The 25,227-nt window shown below is 35.3% G+C and overlaps 1 protein-coding gene across 8 annotated transcripts in view; it reads right to left on the bottom strand.

Moving 5' to 3' along the window:
- Nucleotides 1–25,227, bottom strand: part of QKI (QKI, KH domain containing RNA binding) — a 170,586-nt gene that overhangs the window by 42,997 nt on the left and 102,362 nt on the right. For all 8 annotated transcript variants that reach the window (XM_017537893.2, XM_037741717.1, XM_017537905.2 and 5 more), the window contains exon 4: nucleotides 3,975–4,118. In XM_017537893.2, coding sequence (XP_017393382.1) covers nucleotides 3,975–4,118 — 144 coding nt within the window. The remainder of the gene's footprint in view (nucleotides 1–3,974; nucleotides 4,119–25,227) is intronic.

Raw genomic sequence — 25,227 nt, forward strand, 5'->3', positions numbered from 1 at the left:
AAAAAAAAAAAAAAATAGACTGCAAACCAAGGATGGGTTTGAGAGGCCCCAGAAGAAGGAATACCAGTTGTGGGGTTCTGATATAGGCGTGGCTTCAAGAAGGTAAAGGCAATGGGGATGAATTTGGTGGGTTTTTTTGCGGCCACAGTTAACAAGTTAGAAAGTCTAACAGAATACTGAAGGAACAAGAAAAGTATAGCTGAGAATTCCAAACTGAAAGACCTATAATTTCTGTTAATCCACAAGGTAAGTGAACATCTGCTACTCAAACTGTCAACAACACAAAATTATGAACATCACTATTAAAGGTAAATTTTGAGATAGAGAAAATACTTGCCTTTGAAAATATTTAGGCAATGATTAACTAATGAGCCTTATATTGGATTTTTATAGAAGTCAAAGCAACTTCTGTAAAAACAGTAAAAATGAGTTGGCAAGGAACTACTATTTCTGTACATTTTCTCCAACTTGAATTAATGCACTCATTTTATCAGCATTTGTAAAGAATACAGTTGCAAAACAGTATTACTTAGACATCATCATACAGAAACAACAAACATTTTTATAGAGCAAGTATGTGCTAGACATTATTCTAAGTATTCTCCACGTATCATCTCTTTTAATCTTCACAATAACTATAGGGGTTTAATAATGCTCCAATATGTCCCCCACCCCAAGGGACAGGGTCTTGCTCTGTCACCCAGGTTGGAGTGCAGTGGTGCTATCATAGCTCAACTTCTTGGGCTCAAGCAATCCTTCCATGTTAGCCTCCCAAGTAGCTGGGACTACAGGCATATGCCACCAAGCCCAGCTAATTTTTCAATTTTTTTGTATAAAGGGGTCTTATGTTGCCCAGGCTGGTCTTGAGCTCCTGACCTCAAGCGAATCTCCCATCACAGCCAACCAAAGTGTTGGGATTAAAGGCGTGAACCATCATGCCTGGCCATGTTCCAATCTTATAGATGAGAAACTGTAAAGTCACAATGCTGGGATTCAAAAACCAGGATGTGGGTTCTCAAAAGTATGATGGATTCCATCTCCCACATCTATTTAAGTAAAAACCCAAATCACCTGGTGCTTCAGGAAAATTCAGTTATTTTATGCATTTCTATGGTGAAGATGAAGGAACTTATTTTACCTTATGACAAGATTCAATTATTTACTTTTCAATTTATTATGTTATTGCTATGTGCTGGGCACCATGCTAAATACTAGAAATAAAAATGGTAAGCAAGACAAGAGATTACAGGTGACTAAATAGAAAATTTAAAAGATACTAACAACAATATCCAGTTGATCCTCAAACAACAAGGGAGGGCTAGGTTGTTAGGAACACAGACTGTGTGCAGTCAAAACTCCTTGTGTAACTTTCAACTCTTCCAAAATGTAACTACTAATAGCCTACTGTTGTATGGAGGTCTTACAGTTGATCAACACACATTTTGTGTATTATATACTGTATTCTTGCAATAAAGTATGCTACAAAAAAGAAAATGTTATCAAAGCAGGGTGCAGTTGCTCACACCTGTAATTCAAGCACTTTGGGAGGCAAAGGCAGGAGGATCACTTGAGCTCAGGAGTTTGAGACCAGCCTGGGCAACAGAGGGAGATCCTCTGTCTACAAAATAAAAAAATTAAATTTAAAAAGAAAATGACCTAAGTTTACAGAAATACGTAACTTCTTTTATCTTTTTTATATATCTACAAACATTTCTATACAATACCAATCCTTTTTCCACTGTGTGCTTTAGTTTCAACGCCCATATCATCCATGCCGTCAAAGAATCCAAAGCAGTCTTGTATAACCGAAACCATTCTGCTAGACTGCCTAATGTCCATCTGTTTTTCTGGTGCTGTTTCCTCTATGTTCTCCTTATTGTCTGGCATTGCTTCAGGAGGATTTATCTCCACCAAATCCTCTTCTGTTAATTCCTCTGGTGTGGCATCTATGAACTCTTGAGACTTCTCCAAGATCCACATCTTAAAACACTTCACCCACCACCTTTTTTTTGCCATATCTAAATCTCTTTCAGGACTTCCTTGATTGGCTCTGCACCAAATCCAGTGAAGTCATGTGCAACACTGGACACATTTTTCTAGGAATTTATTGTTTTGAGCTTGATGTCTTTCATGGCTTTTTCTGTAATAATGGCTCTTCAATGGTATCATCCTTCCAGACTTTCGTGATGTTCTATTTGGGTTCTCTTCCCTAGAAATCCTTTCCATAGAGTACGATGTGTAATGAGCCTCAAAAGTCCCTATGACCCCCTGAACTGGAAGCTGAATTAGAGTTATGTTTAGTGGCAAGTACACCACTTTGACACCTTCAGTGTTGAATTCATGAGGTTCTGAGTGGCCAGGGGAATTGTCAAAAACAAAACAAACAAACAAAAATTCCCCCCAAAAAACCAAACAAACTTTAAAAGGCAGCCTCTTACTGATATAGCACTTCCTGACTTCAGGGACAAAGCACCGATTGAATTAAACTAGGAAAAGGGTTCTAATTGTCCAGGCCAACTTGCTGTACAACTGAAAGACTGAAAGCTGGTGTTTATCTTTTCAAGACTCAGGGTTAGCAGTTTTATAGATACGGGCAGTCCTAATTATAAACCTGACTTACGTTTACACAAAACAGTAGAGTTAGCCTACTGCTGCCTTAAATGCTGCTCACTTCTTTTCCTTACTTAAAAATGTCCTTTATGGCATTTCCTCCCCAGAATAGGGTGGCTTTATCCGCATTAAAGACCTATTCACACAGATAAACTTTCTCCTCAATAATTTGCTTAATGGCATCTGAGAACTCATCTGCCTCTTGGTTAGCAGAAGCTGTTTCTCTTATCTTGACTTTTTAAGCCAAATCTTTTTCTTAAACTATCAAATCATCCGTTGTTGGCATTAACTTCTTCAGCTTTAGATCCTTCACTTTCCTCTTGCTTTAAGTTGTCATCTAATGACTTTGCTTTTACTCAAATCACATTAGAATCAATAGCTATGCCTTTCTCATATCAATCCTGCACCCACATAAAAGCTGCAACTGCAACAGGTGATAAAAAGGTATTTCACAAAAAGTGCAAGGTTTTCGTAACTGGTGGCACAGCTATAGAGATGTCTTCACCAACTTCCTCTACTTCTCCTGCCCCCCCCCCCGCCCCGGCCAATGAATTCATTTATCTGGAAATGGTGGCAACCACAACCAGAGAACCTCAATCTACATGTGAAACAATTCGACTTTTTCTTGTAATGTCATGACTTGTCTTTGCTTTTTGGAAGCACTTCCAGCATCACTAGTGGAATTCCCATGGGTTCCCTGGTACTACTCAAGGTTTACAATGTTGTACTAAACATAATAAAAAATACTCGAGAACTGTGAGAGATCACCTTTTACTGAAATAATGCAATTTACCAAAGACACAAAATGTTCACTTGGGATGATGAGAGTCACAAAGCATTTTAAGTGAATATTCTCAACACTTGAGTTCACCATAATAGTAACAGGAGGCGGCTATGAAATTACTGCAGTGCACTATGTATTATAGTTAAGATTTACTGCTGAATCCTGACATCTGTTTACACTTCTCTTGACTGTGTGAAAGGCACCATGTATGTTATGTAAGCATTTTCATGTGTAATGCTTGATGCATTTTAACTTTTTTATAATAGTCTTTTTGGTATATTTTATGGTAGTAAATGAGAAAACAGACTAGCTTCTATTACTGAAGAGCAAATTCGCAGATCATTGAATTTGCTCCTCCCTCCCTAACACATCCTTCCAAAAAATAAACAAATTTTCCAAGTAGTTGAGCAATGTCTATGTCTATTAAACTACATTTAAAAGTTATAAATTTTTTAAAATTTTATGCTTAAATGAAATTCTAACAAGTGATAACCTATTCTTTATACACATTGCAATAATTTAAAATAAACTGACAAAAAAAGACAGGGGCCAAAACTAAGGTCTAGAAATTATTACTTACTGCAGGTACCAATAATTTCTTCACTTCTTCAACTGCTCTCTTCAATTTGATTTCTGCTCTGTTCTGAGCATCTTCCACAGTGATTAGTACATGTAAATCTTCATTTAGATGCTCCCAGTTGGGCTTGCCTCTATTTTGCTCCTCCTAAAAAATTTAGAGTACACGATTACACATTTTTCTCTTTAAAGAGAGAGTACATCTTTCGTAATACTAACCTGTTGTCAATAATTTCAGCTATGTTTGCATTATTTTGCTATGATGGCATTACAAATCTTTGAATTATTTTTCTGGGTCTTCAACGCTTGATTGAATGTTTGAGACTACTGGGTTAAATAGCAGTTAATTCAACGAGTATTTGCTAAGCACCTACTGTCTACCAAGCACGGAACCAGATGCTAAAGATCAGTCCCTAGAGTGCTCCTATGCAGTAAGAAACATATATATGATACTGTACTTACATCACCAAGAAAAACACTTGGAGAAACATGTCATTATTTCTACATTTTACTTACGAGTAAACAGAAGGATTTCATTCTTTAATTCAGTAATCTTTCGACTTCATTACAACTGCTTTTATAATAACATTGGTTGTATTCAACAGTAGAAAAGGTATTTTGCATATAGATGTTGTTGTGTAAGATGACTGCCATTTGTTTTAAGTATTTCATGTGTTGAGTAATTATGAAAATAGTTTTAACTATATTCTCATCAGACCATATTTTAACTGTAAGGCTACTCTTTAATTATATCAAGCCATAAATACTATTTCATAGAGACTATCTATATGTCGTTTCCTTAATGTCTTCTAGTAAGGAATATCCCCATGTTGAAAACCTTGTCAAGTTACAGGGAGGTTAAGAAGTAGAGTTAGCCATAACTTCAAAATTGTTTTATGTTTTAGAGAACAGTAAAATTATGTGTTTTTAAATAAAATAAGAATATAAGAAGTATTAAATAGCATATATAAATGCACCTGTCTCACAGCAAGGTATCACAGACAATAATTATCTGCTGTTGTTGGACCTTTATTTTAAAAGTCACTATTTACCTAATTGTTAGATTCCTATAAAAGAAAATAAAGCAGGCATAATAAAACAGCTTTCTGCAACAAGTAACATGTTTGAACTTAACCAATAAAAGTAAAAATAAATTTTAAGAGTAAAGTCTTCTGCTTTATTTTTAGTTAATATATTTTAGGATGAAAATGCATCCACACATTGTAAAGGGATACAGAAAAAAAATCAGACACAATCCTATCCTGGGCCATCCATGTCTTTCAAAGAGTGAGCTCTGAGTCAGCACAGTATCTTACAGGGGTACCATCTGTCCAACACTATGTGAACCACTAGCTCAGAATATCTGACTGTTTCAACATAAGATCACATTACATTCTTCTTGATGTCATATCTTTACAAAGCAACGTTTTTAGTGATTGCTGTAATAAAAATCAAGTCCATACAAAAATCAATGTGGAACAATAAAAGAGGGTGGCAGTATACAATCTGATTGAAAACTTTGGAGAATTTGAACAGCACCCAAGGAAACACAAATGCCATTAATAAATAACATAGTTATTTACAAATAAAATAAAAGCATAGTCTATTTCAATTCATGGTTTTTAATTGGAATTAAGTTGTTTGTACATATTTAATAAACAGAACTATGAAATATTTCTTTTTGACTAGGGTACACCCTGCAAACTAAATGGGAAACTAAGGAGTCAATGAATCAAGAAAATGGGAACCTCAGGGTTATCTGTATGGCAAGGAATAAAATGTGTATAAATATCTCTACTGTGCCAAGAAAAATTGTTATCCAGATTTCAATTGCTATGTTAAAGAATGCTAAAAATATTTTCCCACCAAAATTAGTATTTTTATTTATTTATTTATTTTTTGGAGACCTACAAAAAAGCTGCTGGTCTGGTTTTATTTGGTGGGCCTGAAAATGCACTTATTTGCCTCAACGCATAGGTATGAGGGATTTCTGCTTCCAGGCAAGATATAGTAACAGGAACCAGATTTACCCTCCTGCTGAAACAACCAAAAAACAGGCAGAACATAAAAACAAGTTTCAAGCCAGTGGATATCAGACAACTAAGGACAAACGACACAAAGAGATGGGAAAACCCGAGGTAAGCCTATGACTGTCCCCACTCACTGGCTTGAGGGTCTCCAGGCAACTCCCTGACATGAAGACACTAAGAAAGAATCCAGGGAAACTGAGGCAGCCAGAGCTCAAAAGAGTCCTGCAAGAGCTGCCACTCAACTATTCAGCTGAACACTGATCACTGCATACTTGAGAGGAAATTCCAGAGGCCAGGGAAGAAACCGCCCAAAACGATTCCAGGTCAAAGTGCCTGGCTCTGGAAAAGAACCAGATTGAAAGCCTTGAATGTTTCCCAGTGGGTAAGGTACACAGAAAGGTCTTGCCTCAGTGGTAGGAAATAACTAAACCTAGTCTGAGCACTGTTCCAGTACAAACTAAATACATTTTAAAAGAAAGACCAAATGCCTCAAATTATTTTCAACTAACTTAACTGTGTCAAATATATTTACAGGAATATAAAAATATCCATCCAACAAGGTGAAAGTCTGGCATACAATTAGAAATTAATGTGCATGTAAAAAAGAAAAATGCAACACGAGACCACCCCCTCAAAAATCAATCAAAAAAATCAATCAACCCAAATCTATCTAGAAGTGACAGAGATATTACAGACAGACATTTAAAGCTCTGTGTGTGTGTGTGTGTGTGTGTGTGTGTGTGTGTGTGTGTGTGTTAAACACTAATGCATATAGAAACTAATATAATGAAAACTGTGGAACATTTATAATATATTTGAGAAAAGCTTAGGAATAAAAACTAAAATTGTGACTTGCCACAGAAGCCTTATACATGGAGAAAAACCAGAGAATTTAAAAAGGAAATAATTAGGTGCATGATAGAAACAAAGCTGCAGTATAATTTGTCATTTTGCTTTAATGAAGGAATAAATTTTTAAGGTGTAAAACACCTTGGCCAATGCACACTTTTCTTAGTTCAACAACTTATATGATACTTTAAAATATAAAAATGAGAGAAAGTTACACCTACCCTGTTTGCTTCAAAATCAGTATTTTGGCTTACACTTTTAAAAATGATTTAAAGAGCAAAAACTTTCAAGGGTGGAGAATTAATGAAACCATGTACTTAGACTCCCGCCAAAAATTCTTCTACAACACTGTAGAGTTTAAAATGTACAAACTTGGCCAAGCACAGTGGCTCATGCCTTGTAATCTCAGCATTTTGGGAGGCCGAGGCGGGAGGACTGCTTGAGCCCAGGAGTTCAAGGCCAGTCTGGGAAACATAGCAAGACCCTGTGTCTACTATAAATTAATAAAATGTACAAACTCTTAAGAAATAAGAAAATGGGAAAGGAAACCATTTAAAAATTAAGAATCTAGAAAGCAGATGGCTAACTTAAAATTTAGTAGACTCTAGTTAAGACAGAAACTGAGTTCCTTGCAATCCCTGCCCCCCACAAAAAATACTGAGGAAATGGGCAGCAGTGGAAATGGAGGTGAGGGTGGGGCTGAGATTGCTGGACTAGATGAACTCTCACTGAAAAGCATTTCAATCCCCATATCCCCTGTCCACAAATGACTAGCTATTAAGCACTCCCTAATTCCCAGCAATAGACCAGAAATTGATTCCAAAAGGAAGTAAAACACTTTCTGAAACTGCATCAGAACAGTTGACAGGATAACTTCCAAACTGATGGCTGGGCTGTCCAGCCATCTCCCCTATTCCACATGCAAGGAGAGGGAACCCAGGCCCACATCTTGGGGGCAGGAGACTTGAACGACTGACACTTCAGAGAGTTAAGACACTGCAATGCTGAAACAAGAAAATAATGCTGTATTTAAAAATTCTGAATACAAATAGAAACTCCTGAAACTAAAACTATGAGAGCAAAGATAAAAAACTTGATAGAAGATTGGAAGAAAAACTGAGGAACCACGAAGTAGAAGATAGAGATAAAAAATGGTACATACTGTATAAATATTAGAGGACTTCTAAGAAATTCAGAAACTGAAATGACAGATGTCCAATCACCAATATAAAGAAACAGAAAGCAGAGGGAGAAAAATCATCAATGTTATACATTTTACACAAAACTGAGGGGATCTGAGCTTCCAGCTGAAAAGGACCCACTGAACTGTCACCAGAAGGAATAAATGAAGTGGACACTTCAAAACAAGGTAGCAATCGAACAATCCAATGCAGCAATTTGAGAGTAAACACTAAAAGCACCTCTTTCAGTGTTTGCGGGGGGGGGCGGCGCAGTGGAGAGAGACAGACCAAACCACCATTTTCCACATCGGGCCCCAGAAAAATCTTTCATCCATATCAAATGTCACACACAAAAAAGGCTTTAAGGTCATGCTACCGAAAGCCATGCTTATCCTACTGTAGTCCATTCCAGCTCAAAAAGAGTTAAACGCCTTCAGTTGTAATTATTTAATACAAATAGTATTTCTCCCTGTGATCTCATTCTGTTTTTTAAGCAGATTATAAAGACAACCTGGGAATGAAAAGTATTATAGAGAAATCAATAAAATACACCCCAAAAGGTCTTCTTTTAGTTATAAATTAAGTGTAAATACAATTATAGGATGCTTACTTCTAAACTCAAAATATCAATATTGGCTCACGCCTGTTATCCCAGCACTATGGGAGGCCAAGGTGGCCAGATCACAAGGTCAGGAGCTCAAGACCAGCCTGGCCAATACGGTGAAACCCTGACTCTACCAAAAATACAAAAAAAATTTAACTGGGTGTGGTGGTGGGTGCCTGTAGTCCCAGCTACTCGGGAGGCTGAGGCAAGAGAATTGCTTGAACCTGGGAGGAGGTTGCAATGAGCTGAGATCGCACCACTGCACTCTAGCCTGGGTGACAAAGCAAGACTCCGTCATACATACAAATAAAGAAGAATCCATTCACACACTTCATTTTCTTACTTTAATAAATAAATCAGGACAAAGAAAAGGTTGAAATAAGCAGAGAGGAGAGAATGACAACATGGATACACACCAAAAATGGTGTATCTATCAGAAACTGTAGTCTATTAGGCATTTCTTTTTACAATTATATTTCAAATAATCTTTCAGGGGTTAACTGCTGAAATATTAATGTGGGAAAAAAATAGCTCATGACTACTATTACCATCCACTGTCTGTTTTACAGTTACCAAACACAGTATCGTTTCATAATATATGCACCACTAAATCTTCAGCAATATAGAAGAACAGTTTTGCATCAATATATTCCCAAATTTACATTTTCCAGCACAGTACTGTCCCCCGATTTCTAGAATTCCAAATTCAACTGTCAACTGGAAATGTGTACTTCAGTCTCCAAAGCAGTATGAAATCCGTATGTTCAAACTGGGGTTCATGCCTCCTTGTTCCAAATCTGTCCACAATTACGTCTCAGCTATTACTCATCCTGAATGAATGTTCTGCATAAGCGTGGATTTTTAGAAACTGAGGCTTTGTAGGAAACCTCTGAAACACAGTCATGGCTTACTTGTGCTTTAATAGACTGGGTGCTGCACATGCACCCATTCATGTCTATCCACACAAATGTGAAGTGTCGTGTTTATTCACTTTACTTCATGGTGTATATTGGCCATTCACCAAACAAGGATTTTGATACCCATAACTTTATGGAAGTTATCATCTATGTCCAGAATGCCTCCTTTACCCTTCTTTAATATTCACTTTTATTTCTTCCTTTCCTGTGTCATACAGTACTTAGTTATCTGTTCACTGTTTTTTGTAGCTAATAGAAAGTTTGCTCCAAGTTGAATATCAGAATCATCTCATTAATTTTCATACTCTTGACAGTATGCACACATTGACTTTACATATATCTGGCTCTAAACAAGTATTTACTGAATTAAATAATTGAACTGTTATGATTGAAGAGCATCATTAAAATCAAATATCAAACTGTGCATGAATATGCTGCAGCTTTCCCATAGTGCTCTGCTATACTAATGATTGTTGTGTCTGTTTAGATCATCCTTCATATATTTGCCCTTGCTCATATATCTTGGTTTCTGGGCCTGTTTCTTTCTTTCTCCTTAGTTACCAGGTGTATATGACAAACTTTACTCCCTCTCTCTTCAATTCTCCCAGATTTTCTACAATAATGGTTACGCGGTCTGGTTTTCACATCCCATCAAAGACTGCTTTTCTTTTACTCTAAAATCTCAATGCTACCTTGCTTTGATGTCCCAGAAGAACAGGAGACAAGATAGGTCAAGCTATTTTATTTTATTGCATTTTAGGTTTTGGGGTACATGTGAAGAACATGTAGGATGGTTGCATATGTACATACATGGCAATGTGGTTTGCTGTCTTCTTCCCCATCACCTATATCTGGCATCCTCCCCATGTTATCCCTCCTCAACGCCCCACCCCCACTGTCCCTCCCCTAGTTCCCCCCGACAGACCCCAGTGTGTGATGCTCCCCCTCCCTGTGACCATGTGTTCTCATTGTTCAACACCCTTCTATGACTGAGAACATGTGGTGTTTGATTTTCTGTTCTTGTGTCAGTTTGCTGAGAATGATGGTTTCCAGGTTCATCCATGTCCCTACAAAGGACACAAACTCATCGGTTTTGATGTCGGCATAGTATTCCATGGTGAATATGTGCCACATTTTCCCTATCCAATCTATCATCAATGGGCATTTGGGTTGGTTCCAAGTCTTTACTATTGTAAACAGTGCTGTAATGAACATTTGTGGGCATGTACCCTTATAACAGAACAATTTATAATCCTTTGTATATATACCCAGTAATAGGATTGCTGGGTCAAATGGAATTTCTATTTCTAGGTCCTTGAGGAATCGCCACACTATCTTCCACAATGGTTGAACTAATTTACATTCCCACTAACAATGTAAAAGTGTGTTCCTATTTCTCCACATCCTCTCCAGCATCTGTTGTCTCCAGATTTTTTTAATGATCACCATTCTAACTGGTGTGAGATGGTATCTCAATACAGTTTTGATTTGCATTTCTCTAATGACCAGTGATGATGAGCAGTTTTTCATGTTGGTTGGCCTCATGTCTTCTTTTGAAAAGTGTCTGTTCACTTTGCACACTTTCGAATGAGTTTCTTTGTTTTTCTTTCCTGTAAATCTGTTTTAGTTCTTTGTAGATTCTGGATATTAGCCCTTTGTCAGATGTGAAGATTGCAAAAATTTTTTCCCATTCTGAAAAGCATTGACACAATGAAGAAAGTGCATCAACTAATGGGCAAAAAAGCCAGCTAGCATCAAAACGGCAAAATCAAATTCATACATAACAATATTAACCTTAAATGTAAATGGGCTAAATGCCCCAATCAAAAGACATAGAATGGCAAATTGGATAAAAAGTCAAAACCCATTGGTGTGCTGTATCCAGGAAACTCATCTCACATTCGACGATACACATAGGCTCAAAACAAAGGGATGAAGGAAGACTTACCAAGTAAATGCAGAGCTCCCCCCCCCCAAAAAAAAGCAGGAGTTGCAATCCTAGTCTCTGATAAAATAGACTTTAAACCAACAAAGATCAAAAGAGACAAAGGACATTACATAATGGTAAAAGGATCAATGCAACTAGAAGAGCTAACGATCCTAAATATATACGCACACAATACAGGAGCACCCAGATACGTAAAGTAAGTTCTTAATGACTTACAAAGAGACTTAGACTCCCACACAATCATAGTGGGAGACTTTAACACTTCACTGTCAATATTAGACAGACTAACGAGACAGAAAATCAACAAGCGTATCCAGGACTTGAACTCAGACCTGGACCAAGCAAACCTAATAGACATTTACAGAACTCTCCACCCCGAATCCACAGAATACATATTCTTCTCAGCACCACACCACACCCACTCTAAAACTGACCACACAGTTGGAAGTAAATCACTCCTCGGCAAATGCAAAAGAACGGAAATCACGACAGTCTCTCAGTCTACAGTGCAATCAAGTTAGAATTCAGAACTCAGAAACTAACTCAGAACTGCACAACTTCATGGAAACTGAACAACTGGCTCTTGAATGTTGACTGGATAAACAACGAAATGAAGGCAGAGATAAAGATGTTTTTTTCGAAATTAACGAGAACGAAGACACAACATACCAGAATCTCTGGGACACATTTAAAGCAGTGTCTAGAAGAAAATACATAGCAATAAATGCCCACATGAGAAGCAAGGAAAGATCTAAAATCAACACCCTATCGTCAAAATTGAAAGAGCTTGAGGAGCAAGATCAAAAAAACTCAAAACCTAGCAGAAGATAAGAAATAACTAAGATCAGAGCAGAAATGAAGGAGATAGAGACATTAAAAAACCCTTCAAAAAAATCAATAAATCCAGGAGCTGATTTTTCTTGAAAATATCAACAAAGTATTTTTTAAACTGCAAGACTAAAGTTCTATCTCAATATAACAGCAAAGTGACAGCAAAGGCAAATTACAAATAATCAATATATGTATAAATATGTTCAGAGCTCAAAACCACTGACCTTCACTCTTTTAAGGTAGGGTTCAATAACAAGAGAGGTTCCAAAGAAATGGAAAATAGCTTTATTTTATACAGCAAATTAAAATTTAGTAGCATACTAGGCAACTGTATAATCCATTCACACTTCATGGCAGAGCAAACAGTCTCAATTATTAATGATTCTTTATTATGGTCTATATTCTTGACAAGTATACTACGGTGAGATAAATTAGCCTTAGTGATGATAAATAAACTTAAAAATGAAAATCATGATCTAACACTTACTGCTTGCCAAGGAAGATGCTAAGCAATATAATACATCACCCCATTCAATCCTCATAAGGTACATGAACATGGGACTATAGATCTTACCAAAATGTAACATGATTTAGTCAGGTCAGACAGTAACCTAGCCAGAACAACTTTAGAGCATGCACCCAACTAATTCCTAGCACAATACATCACCTACATGAGAAACTGTCTTAAAACAGCATCATAAATTAGTGAAAACCCAGAAACAGAACACAGAATTGTGGAATCTCTAGAATTTTTAACTTTACCTTTTTACTTTTAAATATTTTTGTGTAGAACATCTTGTCCTCACAGAATTTTAGAGCTGGTGGGGACTCTGGAGGCAGACAAAGGGATGGACGACATTATTTGGTAGATTGGTTTTGTCTTTCCGTATTTGTCCTATCTCCTAACTTCAAGCCAAGTATTCTTTCTCCATAAATTAATTTCTTTCTGAAGTCACATCCAGAATAATATCAAGAACTGGGAGAAAAACATCTCATATAACAGATCTCTTGTACCTACAAAAATGCTTTCTCCCTAAATGAGAGACTCACCTATCAAATTACAATGATACATATATATAAAAAGGATAAATCTGTAGCTGTTTCACTTACATAAAATTTCTCCAGTTTTTAAAGTTTCCAATAGGTGAGGTTGTTAAAACTAAAATCAGATATTAATATACAATGCACTGTTTCCAACATTATTACTAAGTTAGGACTAATTCACACCATTGTAACTAAATTTTACTACTTTTCAGTAACTTCCATTTTGGTTTTGAAGCCACTGTATGCAGTAATGTACAAATACGAAGTAAAAAAAAATCTCAACATCTGAGAAACTACCTTTGTTTGGATTTTTGAAAAAGCTTGATGAGTCACTGCCCTATGAAGTTTAAAAGTATGCTCTAATTACAGTATCTGTTTGAACAACAAAGGGATTCTATAACATGAAGCATTAGAGCATACTGACTGTCCCACTCCTGCTGACAGGCTCTTTTAATTATGCATCTGTAGTCAAGCAAATGAGCACAAGACTTCTGCTCCTACTGTGCTCTTAACGTGAAAGTTCATTCGCCAAAACCCCTCCAAATAGAACTGAAAAGTGTTACATACTGATGCAAACCAAGGTTCCAATAACGTGCTTATTGAGAAAATACAAGTTTTAATCTAAATATCAAAGCTTAGACATATTACCATCTCCAGTTGTACATATAATCTTAAGTTAGTTTAAGAAACGTTTGTTGAGAAACTGGGCATAAAATAGATTTCACAGAATTTAATTCCTCACTGACTCAGTTATAAAAGCAGACCTCAAAAGACTTTTTAAAACCTGAACATGAGTCCAACAAAAATTACATTTTCAAAGTAAATTATTTTTAATAAAATATGAAAATTAGGATAATTTTATATTCAGTCCATTGAAACCATCATCTAAGAAAGCCTTTATAGGCACCAGGCATTCAACAAATACTTATTAAATTAAGCACAATGGAACAAGTTGCTCAATTCAAGTAACCTTTATTGTTTTATGACAAAAATTTCAAAGTTAAAAACAACAGGACTATAACATCTAGCTTCTACGGACACAATACTTAGAGTCTGCCAGGTATAAGGTATATTCCTTCCCATTTTCATACATTAATTCCACAAATTTAGCCATTAATTACTTTATATCTAAACTGAATTTATGTAACCCCAGTACTAGCCAAATAATACTGTTCTGGCCCCATGATGACCAAAATGAGTGAGATTTCTTTAGATATGAGCTACTTCTAGCATGAAGAAACAATTCTGAACAAGATCGATTGAAAAGTTGAAAATGATCTTGATGAAACATAGTTAAGGCTCAGAAGAGTGAATTAAATATGTACAAAAAGTTTCCCATAAAAAGACGGAAGTAATGAAGTGATTTAAAATGTATTTCCCAACAATTTGAAAGCTGGCCAATGTTTAACAAAAATAGTGATAGCAGTATGGATTGTTGAGAAATCCTCTCATAATAGAAACTTTGGGCTGAGTTCCTAGTGCTAACCAGCACCCATATAAAATTAGTTATTGCCCATGGAAGCACAAAATATTTCCTCACAGCATCAGAAGAATCCTTTCACTAATTCATATGTGAGATTTTGTACACTAGGTCTTGTTCTTGCCATCATCTAGAAGACACAAGGTAAGTAAAGGCATAGAAAAATGAGCAATTGTTTTAGAATGTCATGTTTTAAAATATCCAATTGGAATGTTTACTTACTGATAGTACACCAAGGGAAAAATATGTAAATAAAAGACTAACATTTCTACCTATACTTATTTTCCTTTCTAAAGCATTAAAAATCCCAGTTTCAATAATCATCTCTCAATAAAATTTACCCCTTCCCTTCCGGGTCCTCCCCGACAGGATGTTTTCTGAGTTCCTGCTTTTTCTTTTGACATAATCAGTCTGATATGTATGATTCCTAAAATGTTTCAAGGAGTATGGAATCAGACTCATCTCCATATCCTTTAGCACAGGCTTTTTAATAAGTACTCCTTAACTATTCAGTATTTACTAGAGCACAGCATGAGACAAAAATAAAGTCAGTGCAATCAACATTGACTAAAACAAAAAATAACATATAGGGCTTTATACTCAGGACCTGATATTCATAAAACAACTTAATCCTTTTAATAATCTTAGAGGTGGGCATTATAATAATCAATTATTTCTCATTTAAAAATGAGATAAACTGATGGGCAAAAATCTGACTCAATGCACTCAAACTGACTTCAGATGACAGGTCTGCCTTTAAAGACCAGACAACTGCTTATTAAGAAAAAAGGGTAAATACAGTATTTAAAAGCCAACAATCAAGATTACAATTATTTCATTGAAGACAGTAACAAGGAACAAGATGATTATTTTGAAAAATCCAGATATAGCCTATCTCAAGCAAAGGTCATTAACAGGTTTACGTACTGATGTTAAGTTTTAATGAGAATGAGTGGCAGTACACGGTTCACTGTGCAAAAGCTCCATTTTTCAGAGAGAATCTATTTAGGTATAAACCCCACAGAGATTCAAAACAAAACAACTGTTTTATAGGATTTTTAAAAATATGAATGTTTAATATTCATTTTTCTGATGCGCTAAGGAATTTAGGATACCATACTTACTACACATTTAATAGCCATTTAGTGTTAGGCAAAATGCTTGAACTTATCTATCCCTCGGTTTCCTCATCTACAAAAGAGAGATAGTATTTACATCATAGAGCTATGATGAATTTGAACTGTATTAGGGTTTGGATAGCACATAGAGTACCCATCATCTAAGAGCTCTGCAATTAATGTTACCATAATGCAACTATGGTATGGACAGGCTGGAATCTAGAAGAGATGATTGTAGGAAAGTACATAAAGAGAAATATTGGGAAAAGATGACTGAACAACAAATAAAATGAAATGACTAGCGGTTATAATTTAGAAAAATAAAATTGGAAATGTACTTTCAGAATAAAAAGTACTAGCTTAAAGTAATTTATTTTTAATCAACTTAGTCAAGAAAAATGTATCAACCATTACATAAAAATATGAATTCATGTTTAGTTACAATTTTTAGGAAAAAGCAGCTTAATAAAGACACAACTGTAATCTTTGGGGTTTTAGACTGGAAGAGAGCTCAGCTGATCAAAGCATTAAACTGCCCTCCATGAAGGGTTTGGATATGAAATGCTGCATTAAGGAGGATGTTTACAGTATCCTGGAAAGTTGGATAAATTGTGACTACTATTATGCCACAAGCAGTACACAAAATGGAAGAAGAATAATAAAGGGAATTTATAAAACTTAATGAAATTGAAGAATGAGTTCAAACACTACCTATTCCTTACCTGTTTTCCCATTACTCTACTCTGAGTTCATTTCCCCTAACCGCCGCACTATGCTTCCATTGAACTTTATGGCTCTAAAATACTTAACATTGTACTTTAATATTCCAGTGTACATAATAGTAAGCTCTAGAAAGCAAAGACTGCTCCTTTTAATTTTCTATATTATTCACAAGCCATTTAAAATAAGTTTAGTACACAACCAGTAGCTATTTTTCTTCTGCCCTGCACAGATCTGAACCTGCACTTCTTTTACAATATTTTCATCAGTTTTAGAAATATTCATTTCTGTATTTGTCTCATATATGTATAAACAAAGTAGCTCTGAATTCTACAAATAAAATGTCAAATACAAATATATTAGTTTTTCAACATACATGCATACTATCATAATTAACATACTACAAATTCATTTAAATAGAACTACAGAATCCATGGTTTCTGTAAGCATTTATTCAACACATGCTAAACTGTCTTTTTGTATTAGAAACGACTTCCCTAAAATACGCATCAGAATTTTTGCATATAGTAAGCACTTAAGAAACATTTGTTATTAAATTTCTAGATTATAAACTGAAAATAGCAGGTAACATAAAATATACTGGTTAAATGATTACTAAGTTCCTAAGCCATACAGTGCTTTCTCATGCATTCTACATGTGTATTTTCCTACATCAGTTAGGGAAAATACCTGAAAAATTCAAGATTCATTTAAAAAACTCAATCAGGCAATACTGATTATTTTACTTGCCTTCTTTGAAATTAAAATGAAAAAACACAAAACTGAATTGAACCAGAGTCCCATGATCCACAACCACAAGCAAAGTAAGAATTATGCTGAAGGATCCACATACAGTCTCTGCCTTACTTCCTCCTCAAGCAAAAGATCACAGCCTAACGTTATATATTAGGATTTCCAAAATGTAAGAGAGCAACAGCACATAGTTTACTATGTTATAGAAGGTGTTTCGTCCTTAGAATGTTAAGATAGAAGATTAATAGCAGTTCCATTATTTGTAGTTGGTAGGCTTCGATGCCCTATTCCACCTATTGGCACTGTGCATATCTGTAGTGTTCATATTGCCCAAATATTAATTTACAGCTGTCTCCATGTAATCGTGAACACATCAGTGAAAGCAGTGACAAAAACACAACTGTATAGAATAATGACTCTAACTTATGACAATGTCCAGAAATATGTATTTATGTGGGTATGAAAGAGCTATGTTGGCATAAACTTTGAGATTCTTGGCAAGGGAATAGGCATATAATTTATAATTCCATGGGTCTTATCACAGTGCTAAGGCCTTATGCAGTAATCTTTGCTGACTGATAACCAGTGCCCCTGTAATCTTGAGTAACTCATTCATATATTTATTTATTTATTTAGTAATAATTGAGTTTCTACTAGACCCTGTGAGTGAACAAGGTTTATGACAGGCAAATGAAAACAGACATGCAAGCTCTCAAGGAGCCTACAGACTAGCAACTATTTATTTGCGATTGAGGGAGTGACACCAAAGTTCACTGTGTTATATGAAAGCACATTATCAGGGCTGACTGATCAAGGTTATATGACAAAATGTTAACTACTTTTTGAAATCTTATTTTCTCATCTGTAAAGGTTACAAAGTTGCAAGGCTTAAAGAAAGGATGTTGAAGACAGTGACTAGCTCACAACACTTAAGACCTTTACTATGTAACTCCTTCTATCCCTGTTCCCTTCCTACGTCTACCTTAAAAGATGGCTTTTCAGCTAACAGAGATTTCCCTTAATTCCACTGCAGGACATCGTTTCTGTCATTATGTTAACGTAAGTATAAGCACATCCCCTTTCCTCAATTAAGAAGCCTCAAAATCAAAGCTACAGTAAAAAATAAATTTGCAATTAATCAATGATCCCTCTGGGTTAAAAAATATAGGTCCAGCATGGTGGCTCACACCTGTAATCCCAGCACAAGTGATCTGCTGAGGCAGGCAGATAACTTGAGGTAAAAAGTTCGAGACCAGCCTGGCCAACATGGTGAAACCCTGTCTCTACTAAAAGCACAAAAATTAGCTGGTTGTGGTGGAGTGGGCCTGAGACCCCAGCTACCCGGGAGGGTGCGGCAGGAGAATTGCTTGAACCCGGGAGGCGGAGGTTGTAGTCAGCCGATATCGTGCCACTGCACTCCAGCCTGGGGGACAAAGCAAGACTCTGTCTCAAAATAAAATGCCTGCCCCAAATTATTTGGGATGTCATAATCTTTTCTTGGTAATGACTTTCAACCTTTGAAAGTTCTAGAATTATTAGAGTAATAACAGCAAATCAAACACAATGTTAATAGTGTGTATATATATATATATATATATATATATAAAATATTTGTTACATTTAAAGTTTAACACATTTAAATATCTGAGAGATTATCCTTCTAATTTCAACTGAAAAATATATAGACAGGTACCTACAACACATTCCAGTGATTTTCAAAGAGCTGGATCCAAAGCACGGTATTCTGTAAAAGCTCTACAGAGCTTTTCCTTGTGCACAGTCAGGTGGCAGCGGGTATAGCTACTAAGAAGAGCATGCCTCTATACTCACTGGTTGATAATTTAGATGACATAATGTCTGATGCAGATGAAAAATATAATACTAGATGGTGCAAATGCTTAGTGTGTTAACTGGAGTTCTTTCTTTAAATTCCAAAGTGTTAACATATATTTGACACACCCATTCTTCTCAGCAGAAAAAAATGCAAGGGTAATTCCACATCATCAGAAAAACTAGGTGACTTTAGGTCCTCTAGGTATACATTTTTCCTATACTTACACCACCTCTGTCACCCAAAACCCATAATAATCCTAGAGTTTCCTTCCAATCTTTTATTGAAATTTGGCTAACAAAATAACTATAAAAAATGATATCTTTCTTGTAACCTTTTATCATAATTTGATAAGTGCAACATAACCATAGAAAGTGATAGTTAATGCAGCATAATATGTTAAATAATGCCAATTTTTCCATTTTCTTGAAGGTACTGAATTATTTTCACTTGCTTTAGGTAAGACTTATACATTCAAATATGTTAATAACTTGAAAGCATTAAAAAAAAAAATCATTCTTCAACAATGTTGCCAGCATGACTTGGACATAGGTCAACATAAACCCAGCTAACAGCACCACTACAAAGCCTTATAGCTAATAGATGGAAGTCAAGCTAACATAGGATCATTTTTAGAACAATCTTGTACCACCTTTTTTTTAATTCTAGCTTTTAAAACAGGTAGAAATAGAAATAAACGTCTTCCTTCATGAAAGACAATTACACAGCCAACATTTATAATTTCCCCAAACACTATTTTAAAAAAATTCCTGACTTCTTTCTAAAACTTAGACTGTTAAATATATGATTTTTTTTACCACTACTAAATGCCACGTTTTATATATTCTATACATTATCCAGTGTTATAATGATTAGCTTGTTAAATGTTAACCATTTTATTATTTTATACTTTACTGTAAATACTTCAGGATTCAACTACATCAGCCAACAAAAGAGTAATCTCTCAGAGGAATACAAAATAAAAGTTCAGAGAATCCATGTTTTGTTTCCTTCATTAGAAATCATTTCATGTATGTTCATGTTTCAGAGATATGGAACTAAACTCAAATTCTTCAATTCCTCTCCCTATTATCAACCCATGTAACTATATAATAAAAAATTTATTATTTGCTCCAGTCTTTGCTAACAGCTCTAAAATATGTTTCACTGGTGACAAGAAAGTATTTTCAAAGGGTGGGTTACTTGTCTACTAGTCATTAAAGACATATTTCCTAGGACAAAAAGTAAGTTTACTCTTCCAGAATATCTTTGGCTCGCTTCGCCTTAATTACAAAACAGATGTAACATGCTATTCACCACAACACTAAAACGTGAATGCAATGGAAAACATTTTCTGAGGTATTAAAACATTATAACAACCATATAAAAATCCCTGTAATGATTAAAAAGTAAGCTATCATTAATAATTACTGTGGTTAATTTTGAGAGCAAGGGTTAATTTAAATGTTAATCACAATCATTATAATTAGAGAAAACATCTTTTTGAAAATGACCATAGATACCTCAGGATCCACTAACTGCCTATATTCTAAAACAGTAAGTATTAAATAATACTAAAAATAGTACCTTTAATATCTAGTAACCCTGAATGGTGGATATCAACTTATTTTACAGATGTGAAAATTTTGACAGTGAAACTAACTTAAGTCCTTCAATTAATAAGTAAAAGGTCCAGAACCTGAACTCAAATCTGATTCCTTATTTCATCTCCATTACCACTGTGCCACATGCAAGTATCATGACATTCATTCTTTCTAAGGCCCACAGGAAATGTGCCATGATCCCTGAGGTCCCCTTTTGTCAAGCTGTCTTCAGAGCTCTTTTGTCCTGAATTTCGCTAACAGTCCTGCTCATGTGTTCTTATTAATGACATATTTTTACAAGGAACTCTGTATGGCTATATATCTTATCTTTTCATTTCATAGTACTATGTGCTACTTAAGGTTAGGATTCGTGCCCAGCACTTCCTGAAATACCCTTCATACTCAGGTGTTTATTCAATAAAATGAAAAGAATCTGATTGGGGAGAGAGATGATCTATCATGTTCAATGAATATCAACTCTCTAGTTCAGCTTTCTACTTTTATTAATAAACCAGAGCACATACCAAAAGATCCTCATACTGAACAGAAAGCCTAATGACTACTTTTATTGCTATGCTACTCTAAAAAGATAATAAATTCATGTAGCCATATAAGGTATGAAACTCTAAATACCCATTTACATTTTGAGAGAGTAGCAAATGCAGAATTGTTACATTTCTTCCTAGGCTTACCTCACAGTTATTCTTGTCAAAATACAAAATTGACAGTCTATGGAAAAGTAAAATTTATAAACTGAATTAGATTGATTTTCTTTGCAAACCATGCTGAAAGAGTAGCTACTACAATCTACTACAGTATAAATGAAACTTCAACCTCAATGTCTGCAGATCATAAACTGCAAACAATTTATTTACATGTACAAAATTTGACCTTAATGACAACAGTTAATAACACCTAAATTTATTATCTCTTGCCCATCAGTGAAATATATTCTTATTTAATATCAAGAGCCAAAATAAAGCCTTTTTCACAAAAAGGTTACAAAATACTCTTCCTTAAAACGTTCATCAGGTTTTTAATAATTTTGAAAATTATATGCAAGAAACCTGAATGACTAGAAATGAGTCTGTCTCTCTTTCAATTATATCCATTACTGGAAAAAACTAAGAACACGTGACCAACAAAAAACAGTATCTATGTAAAACATATGATTTCCAACTTTGCTTATCTCAGCCTCTTCTAGTTAAAATTTATATCTGTCCATCCTGACTACAAAAGGGTAGGCATTGCATCTTATATCTGACTGGATATTCAAACACTTAGCACACAGCCTACCACAAAGAAAATTTTTAAAAGTCTGTTGGATACAAAAAAAAGAAATGAATTCAACTATCTTCAGTTGATGTGAGTTTTTCGTGGAAAACAAGGTTTCCCTAGCCAGCTTCTATAGCTTTTTTTCATTTAAGATAAGAATCAGACATCTCTCTGCATTACACAAATTCTAATAAATTAAAATCTTACTTTAGCAGAAACCTTCTGAATTACCATTTTCTTTCACATTAACTATTAAAACGATTTTGTACACTAAACACATATAATTGGTGCCAGGGAAGAAACCAAAGAACACGTACGGCAGGGGCAGGTAAACCCATTTAGTAAACAAAAGCTAAATATAAGCCAAAAAAGGCCAGGTTACCAGGACTGACCTTAAATTTCCAGAAATAGCTGTGCATCATCTAATAACACCTAAATTCACATCCCTCACTCATCAATGAAAGTATCCTTTATTATTAATAAACAAAATAAAGGGAGATACTATTTAGGAAAAAAAGTTATCTAATGTGATTGCTTTGTGGTAGGTCAGCTTAGCTAGGCTAAACTAGTGTTTCCAGAATTTCATTTCTTTTATGTTTCCAGTTGGGATGGTCTCCAAGGTATATTTTTTCAAGAGGTGGACTATAAATGGGAGACAGTGGCCATTTAGTAGCATACACATTCTTTCTCCCAGCTACTCAATCAAAAACGAATCTAATCCAGATGTGGTAGCGCATGCCTATAATCCCAGTTACTTTGGAGGCTGAGGCAGGAGAATTACTTGAACCTGGGAGGCAGAGGTTGCAGTGAACCGAGATTAAGCCACTGCACTCCAGCCTGAGCAAAAGAGCGAGAGACTGTCTCAAAAATCAAAAACAAAAGCAAAAAAACGAATCTAGATACTGCTGTGAGAAATTGGCAGATATAAGATCAGTAATCAGTTGAATTTAAGTTAATTAACAGGGAAATTATCCTGGGTTAACCTGACTTATTCAGTTATAAGACAGCTTTGATCTTCTCTAAACTCAGATATTCTAAACACCAACTGGGTTTACGACTGTGCCCTCTAAATCTTCCTTCCTTACCTCTTGCTTTGTGGATTCTGGACTAGTCAGCATGAACTGTGCAAGCCAATTCCTCATGATAAGGGGGAAGAGCGAGAGTGAGGGGGGGGGAGTGTGCGTTCCATTGCTTCTGTGGTTGAAATGATAAGATTTTCTTTAAAGCTTCGCCTTCATAAAAATTCTAAAATAAAACTTAAAACATCCCATGAAGTGACTAATATCATAATTACAGCTCATGGTATGAACCCAAGAGGCTAACCTTGTGATATGTGTTTCAAAGTAGTTATAGTATGATTAGGAATATTTTTAAGCTAAAATAGGAATATTTTTAAGCTAAGTAAATCTATTCCAGAATGTCAAATACTCTGGCCTACAACTACACGGCTAAGCAAGCAAGTAGTATTCATTTCAGTATGAAAACATATTTTATTTAATAAACAGGTTAATCCAATAAATATAATGGAAAACAGTTAAAACCAGAAAAATAAAAAGCCTTCTTGAAATAAGTCATCAAAGGTATATTGAAAGACAATAAAAGCCCTCAAGCCTCACTTAAAATGAAGGTTTAGAAATTCTGTATTTTTTCCCCAAAAAGGTCCATAATTGAGTTGCAAGCAACTGACACTGAGTACAATGTATGTGTGTTGTTGAGTGTCATGTGTGCACTTACGTATTTCAGGTTTTCTACAAACAGCCTGCACTCCTAACAAAAGACATTAATAAAGGACCCATAGAACAATATTAATCTTACTTTACCTTAACATCCTAGAATACAACCACATTTAGTTACTATCCCATCAAAAGGTATTCTCTTAAAAAATAATTCCCTACATAAATTGTCAGATTATATCACAATGAGGTGACAGATATGAGAGATAAAAAGTGAAAAGATTTGATTACATAGCCAATGTCAATTATTGCTGGACTTATTTTGTACCTTAAATAGAAAACAGTCGCTAATTACCTATGCCAGGAAAAGTCAAATATTCAATATTTAAAGTGCCTCCTCAAAAGTTTAATAAATTAGCAATAAGATCACTTGAAATTCCACTTCATATACCGAATGATCTATCGCCATATCATTATGTGATGTATCCCTTTTCAAACTGTATTCATACCAATATGCTTTTATCACTAAACAAAAACAAAGAGTTTAAAACTGCATTTTTGAACGTTATAGTGTCAAGATGTAGTATATGCTGAATCAAGTGTATTTGATCAAATTTATTCATTTCTCCATTGCCCCATAATATTCCGCTATACAAAGAACCACAATTTATATTTTCATCTCTCCATTTATGAACACTTACATTGATTTATTATTATTATAAACAATCCTGCAGTGAATATCCTCATACCCATCTTCCAAAACACATGTGAGCCAATGTGGCGATTCCTCAAGGGTCTAGAAATAGAAATTCCATTTGACTTAGCAATTCCATTACTGGGTATATATCCAAAGGATTATAAATCGTTCTATTATAAAGACACATGTAAACGTATGTTCGCTGCGGCACTGTTTACAATAGCAAACACCTGGAACCAACCCAAATGTCCATCAATGATAGACTGGACAAAGAAAATGTGGCACATGTACACCATGGAATACAACGCAGCCATCAAAAACAATCAGTTTGTGTCCTTTGTAGGGACATGGATGAATCTGGAAACCATCATTCTCAGCAAACTGACACAAGAACAGAAAATCAAACACCGCATGTCCTCACTCATAGGCGGGTGCTGAACAATGAGAACACATGGACACAGGGAGGGGAGCATCGCACACTGGGGTCTGTTGGTAGGGAATAGGGAAGGGACAGCAGAGGGTAGGGAGGCTGGGGAGGGATAACATGGGGAGAAATGACAGATATAGGTGATGGGGGCATGGAGGCAGCAAACCACATTGCCATGTATATACCTATGCAAAAATCCTGCATGTTCTGCATATGTACCCCAGAACCTAAAGTGCAATAAAATACATATACATATATATAAAGATAAATGTTAC

The sequence above is a fragment of the Cebus imitator genome, unplaced genomic scaffold, assembly GCF_001604975.1.
Source record: "Cebus imitator isolate Cc_AM_T3 unplaced genomic scaffold, Cebus_imitator-1.0 Scaffold6, whole genome shotgun sequence".
Classification (NCBI taxonomy): domain Eukaryota; kingdom Metazoa; phylum Chordata; class Mammalia; order Primates; family Cebidae; genus Cebus; species Cebus imitator.